The sequence below is a fragment of the Elephas maximus genome, chromosome X (assembly GCF_024166365.1).
Source record: "Elephas maximus indicus isolate mEleMax1 chromosome X, mEleMax1 primary haplotype, whole genome shotgun sequence".
In the NCBI taxonomy this organism is placed as follows: domain Eukaryota; kingdom Metazoa; phylum Chordata; class Mammalia; order Proboscidea; family Elephantidae; genus Elephas; species Elephas maximus.
The window spans coordinates 15,376,181-15,388,380 of NC_064846.1; the positions used below are offsets into that span (position 1 = coordinate 15,376,181).

General features: G+C 55.7%; 1 protein-coding gene across 1 annotated transcript; it reads left to right on the forward strand.

Annotated features, from left to right (window-relative positions):
• The first annotated feature begins 8,423 nt into the window (after positions 1-8,423).
• Positions 8,424-10,617, forward strand: SOX3 (SRY-box transcription factor 3). The gene is made up of 3 exons (XM_049873027.1): positions 8,424-8,594; positions 8,804-8,863; positions 9,328-10,617. The coding sequence occupies exons 1-3, from the start codon at positions 8,424-8,426 to the stop codon at positions 10,615-10,617; spliced, it is 1,521 nt and encodes a 506-aa protein (XP_049728984.1).
• The last annotated feature ends 1,583 nt before the right edge of the window (positions 10,618-12,200 follow it).

Sequence of the window (12,200 nt, forward strand, 5' to 3'; positions counted from 1 at the left end):
ATTCTAAAAGTGTCTCCTTAAATCTTGTGCCCTAGGTGTCTTGCTTGTCTCACCCAAGTCCCAGCCCTGGTGCGGAGCCTCACTTTCTTCTTCTCGCAAGCCCTGAGTCCCTGGCCTGAGTTGGAGAGTAGAAAATCAGCAAGGCAATAACAATAATGGCTGCCATTTTTTTTGAGAGTTTACCCTGTGCCAGGTACACTCCTTACCTTCTTTAATCCCGAGAACCCCATGACATAACTTTGCCCCAGATATTCACATGGCTCATTACTCACTTCAGGCTTCTGCTTCAGCATCACCTCCAAGATGCCTTCCTTCACTACACTATCTGAAACAGCACCTCCCATCCCTTTCTAGCCCCTTATCTGGCTTCATCTGGCTTTCCAGCACTTACCACTTCCAGACATTCATTCATTAGTTCATTTATGTTTATTGTTTCTGTCCTCCTCTAGGAGTGCCATGAGTACAAGAACTTTGTTTAGTCCACTGCTGTACCCCAGACTCTTGAAGAGCACCTGGCCTATAGCAGACCTTCAATAAAAATGTGTCAATTAATAAATGTCCTTGCCCAGGGCCATGTGACCCTAGAACCTGTGCTCTAAGAGCCACTAAGCTCTGCTGGCAAAAGGATTCTGCCCTGGGGGCCTTCTTCTCAAGGATTAGGACCCTCTCAGTGTCTTGATTTTAAAGCAAGGGAACACCCAGGCTTTGTTTTATATCAACATCCTGAGAAACATTTCTTTCTATTCATCTCTTGGTATGTTCTCCCCTTCCAAAGTTTAGGTGAATGGTTCAAGTCTTTTTGTGGGCAGTTTTGGTACTCCCTCAAACCTCAGCTGAATTGCCTACAACACCACGTACTTGATTCCTCCTTCCAAAATGAAAGTCAAGCACTATAACACACAGAGCTAGATCTACCGAGAATACCCGTGCAGCTCTCAGTCAGTCTGGACAACTTCCAGGCTACTGATTACTGACCACGCATTGCTGACTCCTGCTACTAAGCCTTACCTTGGGAAGGTGGTGGTTTCCCCCAGCTTCTGTAGAATTCACTCTGAAAATAGGCACTATCCCATGCAATATACAAGGAGAAGGGTTTCACTCTTGCATACTGGTAAGACCACATGCTCTGTTGCAGGAAACCCAAGGGGTACAGAGTCATACAACTTGATTGCCAAGGAAAAGTCCCTTCTTCAGGTTATCAAGCAAATCAGATATGGCAACTCTGTCCTCTTTGGTCAAATACTTGGGGTAACTATTCTGATACCAATTTGAGCAAAGCAGCAAAGAAGTTAATGATCAAAAGCATTATTTACACAACAATGTTCAAAAGCACTGACATGCACTCAATATCACAAATATGGTAGGAAGTCATCAAACGGGAGCATCTTCAAACAGGAATGTCTGCTGCAAACAGAGCATGGGGAACATGTTGGTAGCAATTTTTTGTTGTTCTTTAGAAATACTTTGAAAAGCCATGCCAGTGGCTCTACTCTGTCCATGCCTTCTAAATTGGCAGATTATTTCTAATTTGTTTAAATTGTCAGGTTACCTCTAATTTGTTTAAAGTATAAAAGGGAATGACGCGCCTCACAGACCAGTTCATGGTGGTTGTGTTACTTAAACTATTTTATAGTTATTAAAAATATTTACTCACTTTGTAGTGAATAAACCAATTATTTTTAATTGTGTTAAATAATTTGCTGTGTAAACTTGCAGCTTAAACACACAAAAAATTAAAAATTATATTAAAAAAATACCAAGTTCCTTTATTAACACAACCCCAAATACTAAAATCCCAGAACAACCCTATTGGATGATGGTACTATTAGCTCTTCAAGGACTCTACACGATGATTTCCAAATATCAGATAGATAAATAAGTACTCTACTTTCAAAGGAAGCAAAGCCTTCCCAGCCTATAACTCTATTTTGATGTTTCTAAAGCATGAATCTGAAGGATGTAAGACTCACCGGTCTTATTGCTGAATATTTTTATCCTATTATTACTTTATATATGTTGAAGGTTTTACTTTGTAGCATACCATACCAATAGGAATTTTGTTTTTCTTGTGGACTAGGTAATGTTACTAAAATGGAGAAGACAACTTTTTTTTTTTAATGAAATTATATCTAATGACACCAAACCAATGGAGTTGGCAAATTTAAAGCACAAAGATGTATAAGCTAAATTGTGGTCTAAAGGGCACAGAAAAATTATCTAGAGATGGATTTAGCCCTGTGAACAATTAGAAAAAATACTGCAAGCTGCTCATTTATGTCCTTCCCCTGTCATCACCTCGTCTGGCTCTTTCAATGATGGACTAAGGAATATGGGGGGGGGGAACAAAGCCAGGTTTTCAATATGGTTTTTCTTTGGGGAACAATAAAAACATTAAACTTTATACATTTAAGTATCTGTTCACCGAATGGCAGTTCTTTCATGAGAGTCCAGCTTTGGTTTTGTCTGGGAGGGGAAAGAAGGAGGGAGTCTGGGAACACCCCAGAGTCATTTAAAATATATAGTATTAGCTAATTGATGAGAGGACTAAAAACAATAGTAAGTAGGCAGTCTGGCTGCGAGCCAGGAGCAGGGCTTTATGGTGAAACCGAGTTTACATTAGAGGCCTGTTTTTCCCCTTTCCTTATATGAAATGAACAGCTGTAATTGAAAAGCGAGGAGCTCTATGGTTTATAGAAATAGGTGTTGTGAAGAGCCTTGGCCGTCTAATTTTCTTCCTATTGCAGGGCAGGCTTCCATTGTCTGTTTTTTAGAGCTAATTTCTTTTCTGATCAAAAGGCCCACGTCGTTGAAAAGGTAGTAATGACTATTCATTTGGCTGAAGCCTCCATTCTCCAGACTGCAAGCTTTATTTAGAAATGGCTATTTCTTTCTAAAAGGAAAAGCTCATTTATGTCCTCTATAATGTCAATTAAAGTAGAATATATTTTAATTATTTATCCTGAGGAGAACCCTTTTAGGAACTTAATTTAGTATGCCTATGCTATGCAGACACTACAATATGTGAATGTGGAATGATATCTAGGCACATGGGTTTTATTTTATTTTACCACTAATGAATAGTTTATTTGCAACTAATTAACAAGTTAAATCGGCACAATTAGTGTCGGATTTCTTTAATAATATAACTCATAAAGGGATAGCCACTGGAACTAGAAAATAAGGTTGGTTGTTGGCTTTGTAAAGAAACCATTCCACAAAAGGGGCAGTTTTTCCCCATTAGAAAGGGTTATTGGGAAGTTCTTCCCGTTGCTTTTTCACATGAAAGCTGGGCTGTGCTGGGGGAGGAAATATGTACAGAAATCCGGGGGACACGGTGTTAATTATACAAACATCACATTAGCAAAGCCTCAGGGTCCTAACCCCGCGACGCATCGCGGAGAAATGGAATTGGGGTGACGGCGGCCTAAGCCCCCAAACCACTCGCGCGGCCGGGCAGTCCCACAGAGCTAACCTGGTCGCGCCGTCTGGCCGCCGGCCCGCGCAGCAATGGGTCCGTCTGAGGGTCGGCAGCCTCCACACTCGGCAAGCAGAGGCGCCCTGGCGGCTGTGGGGCCGCGTCCTCTGCCTGCTTCCGTCGCGCGCAGCTGCCCGGGCGCCCAGACGGCGGCGCGGTGCTCACCGCAGTGGGGCTCCCGGCGCGCGAGCGCTTTCGCGTGCGCTGCCCGGCTCTCTGGGAACACGCAGGGGCGTCCGCGGGGCGATGCGGGCCGGGGCGTGCCCTCCCCGTCCGCGCCCGGTCCTCACGCCTCCCCGACTTCTGGGAGACCGGCTGGGGGGACGCGGGGAGCTCTCGGAGAAGATATCCTCGCCCTCCATCCCGACCCTCTGGAGGCCTCCGGTCCGTACCAGGCGCCCAGCCCAGCACATAGTAGGTGTACGACAAAGCATTAGTAACATGGAAAGAAAGAACGGCCACAAAGAGAGTTAAAAAAAAAAAAAATTCTTTTTTTTTTTTTTAGGACAGAGTAATTCCGCGCATCGAATGCCACGGCTCTCTTAAAAGAAAAGGGAAAGGATCAATAGAGCATGTCGTGGAAAAAAAAAAAAAGGGAGGAAAAAAGAACAGCTATAAGCTGCCTGGAAATGTCAACTGTTCTCCACTCCCAGGATGCTCTCCGCACCCCCATCCCACCCTCCAGCGCCCCTTGTCGTCGGGGCCTGTGGGCGGGCCTGGTCCCACTGGAGGTGCCAGAGGCCCAGTAGTTTTCCAGGCACCATTCCCTGGAGAACGCTGCCAGGCCGGACGGCCCTGCGCCCCCCGCTGTATGAATTAGCTGTGGAATTATGCAGACGTGGAATAGCTCAACGACAATGTGTACTGATAACGAGTTTAAGATTCTTTACCTCGTCCTGCTTCCTGCAGGTTTCACTAACGCTGTAGAAGCGAGGGCCGTGCCTTGCAGCCACTGAAGGAAGTGGCTCAGGCGACAGGCTCAGTGGGAGGGCAGCTCTGACCACAGGGTGCCGGCTTCTGGGAGGCCGCTCCGCAGGGGTGCGGGATGGCGGCCTGGAAAGCTGAGAGGTGCGGGGCTGGGGGAGGAAACGGAGGCGAGGGAAAGGGAGGCGAAGGGGAGGGAGGCAAAGAGGCTGTGACCCGGAAGGCCCTCTGGAAGTGGGACTGGGCAGAGCCTCCCTCCCCCCGGGGAGATGGCTGTGTTTGGGTTGTGAGGTCGGCAAAGAAGAGCTGAAGGCAAAGGTTATCCAATTCCTTGTCGTTTCTGGCCGGCGCAAGCCTCACAGCCCTTCTCTGCACCGCCAGAATAGGGTCATTAACATCTTAATGGCAATGGGTTTGGTTTGACCCTGTGGGTGGAAGGGATCTTTGCAACTGAGCGCCAAGGTGTGGGCCGCGGGGACTCCCAGGGTATCTACCAAGTACAGCTCAGCTGACCAAGTGAATCGAATTTGGAAAATCGCTTTTAAAATTACATCCCCCACCCCCAAATGAGCTACATCAAAGTGCGATAGAATACAGTCTTTGGGATCTCGAGGACCATGTCACGACCCACCTCTCAGCTCCTAGCAACCTTTCTTGAGAGAGCATCAACTAGAGTATTTTGTTTGCAACCTGCAGCCGCCGATCCTTAGCTCCTTCCCAGACCTGTAAGAACGAGTGCTGCCATTGGAAGCTGGGGAACCAGCTGGTTGAGGGGGAGGGAAACTGGAAGGTGCAGCCTTTTCCACCCCGCTGTGTTGCTGGTGACCTTTCCGACCTTTTTTTTTTTTTTTTAACAAGAGATGGTGCTACAATAGCCCCCAAGCCACTGATTTCTCGATTTGTTGGCCTAAACACACAATCTTTTTGGCTAGGAGCCAGAGTGAAGAGTCAGGGGATGTTCTCAAGGAAGAAATGGGAAAGACGGCCTTTAGATAGGAAAACTTTTTCGACTGGAAAGCAAAGCGTCTCCGGGGGTCACCAGAGTAATTCGTTCTCCCATCCTCAAAACCAGACCGTGCACTGGGCTCGGCTCTGCACACTTGAGAAACCTTAAAGGCAGCGCTTGGCCACGGCCCGAAGGCCACCGAGGCCGGCCCTCTTGTCAGGCCTCTAAGGCCCTAAAAACCAAAACCAAACCCATCGCTCTCGAGTTGATTCTGACTCATAGCGACCCTATAGGACAGAGTAGAACTACCCCATAGAGTTTCCAGAGGTCGCCTAGTGGATTCGAACTGCCGACCTTTTGGTTAGCAGCCGTAGCACGTAACCACTACACCACCAGGGTTTTCTCCACGACCCTAAAAAAAAAAGGCGAGCCCAAATGCCGCCCTCTCCCCAGAGGCGATACCACACGCACCCGCCCCGTCCCACTTAGCACGCAGAGGGCCGCTCTTCTAAGAGCTTGGGATCTCAACGGGGCCGGGCGCCTGAGAAAGGTCCCCGGGGCGCAGGTGCCTAGGAGAAATCAAAGCGTGCCGCCAGCGCGGGTTGGCACCGCTCCCTCCTGCTCTGGTTTCCAGTAGTTCTAAGGCACAACTGTCAAGAGGGTACCTGGTAGAGACGCGGCCTGTGGGAGAACGGATTCCGCCCAGGCTCACAACCCGAAGGCAGAGCCGGTGCGCCCTCCGCACCCGGATCCGGCCAGGCTACCCCGGGCTTGTGCAATTACCGACCGTCTAGGAACGAACACCATTTCTGCCCTGAGGCTAAGCCAGCAGTCTCCGTGCGTCAGAGGGTCGGGGCTAGCCCAGGAGGGAGGGCAGGGGCGCCTCCGGGTGAAGTTTCTCCCCGAAGCCGACAAGCGGCGCTGTTGCCGCGCCCTAGGTCCTAGAAGCCAGGGGCCCAGCCCCAGGCGGAGGGAGCCGGAGCCTCTGGGGAGGGCGGGGGTCTCCTGGCACCCGGCTCTGCTCTGCACCGCCCACGGACTCTGAGAGGCCCCTTAGGGCGGGTGAGAGAGCTGCAGGGCGAGGTGGGAAAGGACCGGGCCTTGGTCCCGCTGCGTCCCTCTGTGTTCCTCGCAGGGTGCCGGGTGTCTGCCGGGTCTTGTCTTCCCGCAGCCCCAGTCAGAGCCGTTGCACCTCGGGCCGTGGTACCGGCCACGACATTTCTACTGTTCCTGAGCAGAGGTCGCGCCGCTTGGCTGTTGCCAGAGCCTACACGGATGGTGGGTCAGAGTACGTGTTTCCTTCCAGCCCTTCTCCCCGCTCCCCATCTCCTCACGTTCTCAAAGGCTACTCTATTGAACAGGTAGCTTGGGCTCAGAAAGTTTCCTGGGAAGTGTTCCGAAAGAAATTTCGGCTTGGCTCTTACTTGGGGCCATGCAGACCACCCCAGAGTCACCAGTCACGGAGACCGGTTGAATCATCGCCTCGGCGGGCGGCCGGAAGGGTGAGCGAGAGTGTCTGATCCTAACGCAAAACTGCTGTAAATCTGGCAGGAGGATGTAATGTGAAAAGGCGCTCACCTAAGCCGCGCGCAGTGGGTAAGAGTGATCAAATGATAAACAGTTGGGGGCAGTGACTAGTTCCCCCAGATACCCTGGCGCCTGAGAAGCGAGGGCCCAGCGCCGCATCCTTGCCCTGGGAAATATGCAGCCCAGAGCGCTGTCACCACAATGGCTTATTTGGGTCCAAAAACTTGGAAAGAATCCTGACATCTGTCAGGCTACTGGACGCCAGGCCGTGCGTCGGTTGGGTAGTTTGCTAAAAGGCGCTTCACCTAGCAACAGCTCGGGGAGGGGGGGGGGTGGGCAACCAGGCAAGGCAGCGAGGGCAGGGGCTACTGCACACAGGTGCCTTTCGGGGAAGGTGGGTTTGCCTAGGAAACTGTGTCAGCCAGTTTTCCCAGAAACCAGGTAAAGGTGGGGGATGCCAAATCATTCTATTTTCTGAGACATGCTATGCAGCCTGTGTTCGCGATAAGTGTTGTGCACACTCCTCCCAGCGCGCGCACGCACACGCACACACACTCACACACACACACATATACACATACACAGAACCCTTTCAAGTAGTTTACTTTCAATCCTAAATCCAGACCCCCATCCAATTGATCGCAGTCCTCGGCTGCGGACATTTGCGTCCCTTCTATCCAGATGGGCAAAAGAACATAGACGAGGTGTCACCCAAAAGTGGGGGGGGGGGCAGGGACGCCGGCGCCTGGACCAGGTTTGGGAACCCCGAACTCACAGAAAGTGATGCCGGCCAGGAGCTGGATTTTTAATGCCAGTGCTCTGCCCGTTACCCGTTGGAGTGGGGGCTGGCCTGCTCTGCGCCCCAAACCACCACGGCGGAGCACTTTTTCATTCGTGCAGGAGAGAAAGAGGGGAGTACCTGGCGTGCAGGCGTCCCGGGGTCGCCTGGTCTGACATGAACGCTAAGGAAGTAGAAGCCTGGAATTTTTTTATGTCACACTTAGGATTTACGCTTTCCTTTTTGTTCCCCACCTTGCCACGGGGCTGGGGGACCGAGGCCCCACATCGCGCGGACACTTTATTTCGGTCTCGGCCACTTCTGCCTGACTGGCTTCGCCTTCCCACCCGCCGCCTCCAGGAGTTTCAAAGCCTGTGCCACTCGCTCTGGCTGGCGGCAGCAATTGTCGGATTCCCTCTTCCGGCAGTCCGGGTTCCCGCGCCGCTCGTCTTTGACAGACAACCCGACATCCTGGTGAGTGTCCGGCTCTGAGCCTTGGCGCCCGGGTCACGAAGGCTGGAAAACAAGGAGAAGGACGGCATCGGTTAGTGGAGCCTACTCCCGCGGGAGGCGGCCGGCCGGGTCCAGGCAGGTGCGCAGCCAGCGGAGGGGCCCGGCGGTCCGCCGGGAGGACGGCCCCGGCTCAGCTCCGGCCACCGCCCCCCCTCCAAGAAACTTTTCTTTCACTCGGAGAGGCTCCGTGTTGCCATGAAAACGGATTTTCCAAGGGGCCCGACCCTCCCCCTCGGGGGCATCGGACTGGAAAAACCGAAATGGCCAGAGAACAGAGACAAAAAGGGGCCGCTAAGAGGGGGACCGAGAGCCAGAGAGCCGGGGCCTGCTCAGCACCCCCCCACCCCCGCGTGCGAACGCCTCCGCCGGCCTCGACAGCGGCCGTCAGAAAGGCCCCTGTGTTCGCGGACCGCTCGCCAGTCCACCGCCCAGTGAGCCCCCGCGCGCGGCCCGGCCCCTAACCCCCGCTCTGGCCTGGGCGCGCTGGCCGGCCACGTCCCAGAGGAGGGCCCGGGCGGCCGGCGGCTGACTCCGGGGAAGAGGGGGCTTCTCAGAGCCGCAGCCGGAGCACCTCCGCTGCGCCCTGCGACCCTGAACCCGCCTCGGGAGCTGGCGGCCCGGCGGTGTCCGGTGTCCCTAGCGCTGGCAACAGACCCGGCCGGTGGACTGCGGCGCAGACCGCGAGAAGCTCTGCGGGCTGGTCCGGAACAGGGCGCCGCTCGGCCCTAACAGGTCAGCAAAGTTCTCTTCTGGCCCCGCTGGGGCCCCGCGGCCCCCAAGCCGCCCCCAGTAGTCCAGCTTGTGCCCCCCCCAACCTGGCACCTCCTCCAGTTTCGTTCTTTCAAACTTTCCGAGCCCCTAATTGGCGGTCTCTGAGCGGGACTCCCGCACTCCCGCCTCCTGAATAACTCTCGGACGTCACCGGCCCAAGAGAGGCGTGGGGGTGAACGAAAGGGCTCCCCGAACTTTTTTTCCAGCCGGGCCGTCCGGGGGCTCAGTGGTGATTGGCCAGGGCGCGTCACTGCTAGGCTGTCAATCACCAGGGCCCCCCATGGCGAGAGGCGGACCAAGCCCCAATCCCCGGGGATGAGCAGGTATATAAGGGACCCGGCAAGCGCCCAGTAGCCAGGCAGCCGAGGTGACCAGCTCCAACCAACGCGTCAGGTGCGGGAACCCGCCAGCTTGGCGCGAGGCACTTCTGCAAGCCTACCCTTCCGGCCGGCCCTCCGGCCCCCGACCGCCCCTCCGACGGAGCCCCCGGTCCTTTTCACCGTGGCTGCTCCCGCCCCGGGAGCGCCTTCTCCTCCCGCCACGCTGGCGCACCTTCTCCCTGCCCCGGCCATGTACGGCCTACTGGAGACTGAGCTCAAGAGCCCCGTGGGGCCACCCACTCCCGCGACGGGCGCAGGTGGCCCCGCGGCCCCGGGAGGAGCCGGCAAGAGTGGCGTGAACGCAGGCGGCGTCGTCATGAACGCAGGCGGCGGCAGTGGCGCGAACGGCGGCGGCACCGACCAGGATCGCGTGAAGCGGCCCATGAACGCCTTCATGGTGTGGTCCCGTGGACAACGGCGCAAAATGGCCCTGGAGAACCCCAAGATGCACAACTCGGAGATCAGCAAGCGCCTGGGCGCCGACTGGAAGCTGCTCACGGACGCCGAGAAGCGGCCATTCATCGACGAGGCTAAGAGGCTGCGCGCGGTGCATATGAAGGAGTACCCGGACTACAAGTACCGGCCGCGCCGCAAGACCAAGACTCTGCTCAAGAAGGACAAGTACTCGCTGCCTGGCGGCCTGCTGCCCCACGGCGCCGCCGCCGCCGCCGCCGCGGCCGCGGCCGCAGCCGCCGCAGCCGGCGGCCCGGTGGGCGTGGGCCAGCGCCTGGACACGTACGCGCACGTGAACGGCTGGGCCAACGGCGCGTACTCGCTTGTGCAGGAGCAGCTGGGCTATGCGCAGCCCCCAGGCATGAGCAGCCAGCCGCCGCCGCCCGCGCTGCCGCAGATGCATCGCTACGACATGGCCAGCCTGCAGTACACCCCCATGATGCCGCCCGGCGCCCAGAGCTACATGAACGCCGCCGCCGCCGCCGCCGCTGCTGCCTCCGGCTACGGGGCCATGGCGCCCTCGGCCGCCGCCGCCGCTGCCGCCTACGGGCAGCAGCCGGCCGCAGCCACCGCAGCCGCCGCCGCCGCTGCCGCCGCAGCCATGAGCCTGGGCCCCATGGGCACGGTGGTGAAGACGGAGCCCAGCTCGCCGCCGCCCGCCATTGCGTCGCACTCGCAGCGCGCGTGTCTCGGCGACCTGCGCGACATGATCAGTATGTACCTGCCGCCCGGCGGGGACGCGGCCGACGCCTCCTCACAGCTGCCCGGCGGCCGCCTGCACAGCGTGCACCAGCACTACCAGGGCGCCGGGACTACGGTCAACGGCACCGTGCCGCTGACCCACATTTGAGCGCGCGGCCCGCACGCCCGCCCGCCCGCACCCCCGGGCGGCTCGCCTTGTGTTTAGCTTTGCTTGCCTGGGACTGTTGCCTTGTACTGATGTCGGCGAGGACCGAAAGTTTGGCTGTAGCTGTCGGGTTTTGTACAAAAGCCAAGAGAAGTCGGGGGCAGCGGCCACGGGGCTTTCTAGAAGTCGCCCGCCCTGCCGTTGCCCTCCTTCCTTTGTAGGCTGGGATCGCTGTGATAATTGCCAAGAAACAGCAACTCCCTCCCCCTCCCGGGGCGGGGGTCTTTCTGTTGCATTTGAAAATGTCTTGATAGTTTGCTGTTAGCAGAGGAGTGAGTGAGTGGGAGGGACGGGCTGGGGCGAGGCAGGCCCGGGGACGGCGCCGCCCCTCCCCTGGTCGCACCGCCTCCGTGGTCGCGGTGGGTTCCCGAGGCTGGCCGCGCGAGCGGCTCCGCAGCGAAGGCCACTGTTAATTTATAGCCAGGTGTGCGTGTGTCCCCCGCCTCCTCGCCCCGTATTGCGGGGCAGCTTCTGTCCAGTCCGCATTTAGGTTGTTGAGCTGGTGATTTTGCCGTGATCTGTTTGCTATTTCGTCGCGCAAGAAGCCAATGTGTTCAGATTTCGTTTGGGTAGTGGGGAGGGGGCTATTTTGTGTCAGGTTTTTAAAGATTTTACTCTGAATTCCTAAATGAGAGATCAATAAATTTTATAACCAACATGATGGAGTCCTGCTAATTTCGCGGCCCTGGAACTAGGTGCGGGTTGGGGAGGTGGTCAGCACCCGCTTTCATAACCGGGGACCTGAGTTTATAACCCAAGGCGGGAAGCGGCCCAAGGGGAGGCGAGAGCCATCGAACTTTTTTTTTTTCTTTTTAACTTCTGGTTACCCAAAACACATCAGCTGCCGCTCTTCCCAACGGAAACTCGGAGGAGAAAGTGAGTTGTCTTGCAGAGGAGGGTCTCCGGGAACGGGCACACACTCGCAGAGTGGAGCCCTTGCCGCAGCTGCACACTTGTTGATTGCGGTGAGCGTCTCCTGAACGGGTGGCTGCTGCAGCAGGCGCACGGGGCGGGGAGGGGAAGACGGCGGCCGCGGAAGCGGCCCTAAAAGGGGCACCTTCTGTGTACTGGGGCGGGAAGACAGTGAAATGGAGCTGAAGTATTTACAAAACGAAAACCCTTGGGAAGGTCTGAATTGTCCTATTAAAAATGGTTCCAGGGCTCCCTAAACAACATAGCCGGAAAGAAATCCATTGCAACCCTGGTAGCTGAAACGATGGGAGGTCCGGTTTTAAGAAGCACACCTTAGATTTCCAAAGATCTGAAACTGCTCCCATGCTGTTTTCTTTTTTAACGTGTCAACCCAGTCGGTTTACTTCGTGTTTTCAGAACCTGGAGCCCGCTCTCTACTTTTGTTATCTCCCACTTTCGCCCAGTCCCTGACCCTGGAGCCTTGCTCTGTCTCCCCGCCCCCTCCCCCCCCCCCCCCCCGCCAAGGGCCCTTCCTTTCGCGCCCAGCCACACGGCCCCAGCGTATCTCTTTGGGGCCTAGGAAGAAAACAAATAGAAGCAGTGTATTTTTACCC

What these genes read in the sequence shown, in the direction of transcription:
- SOX3 (XM_049873027.1), top strand. Translation starts at nt 8,424, where the DNA reads ATGGCCAGAGAACAGAGACAAAAAGGGGCCGCTAAGAGGGGGACCGAG. An exon ending in GCTCGCCAGTCCACCGCCCA is followed by an intron (nt 8,595 to 8,803) that starts GTGAGCCCCCGC and finishes CGGTGTCCCTAG; the next exon opens with CGCTGGCAACAGACCCGGCC. An exon ending in GCGAGAAGCTCTGCGGGCTG is followed by an intron (nt 8,864 to 9,327) that starts GTCCGGAACAGG and finishes CCAACGCGTCAG; the next exon opens with GTGCGGGAACCCGCCAGCTT.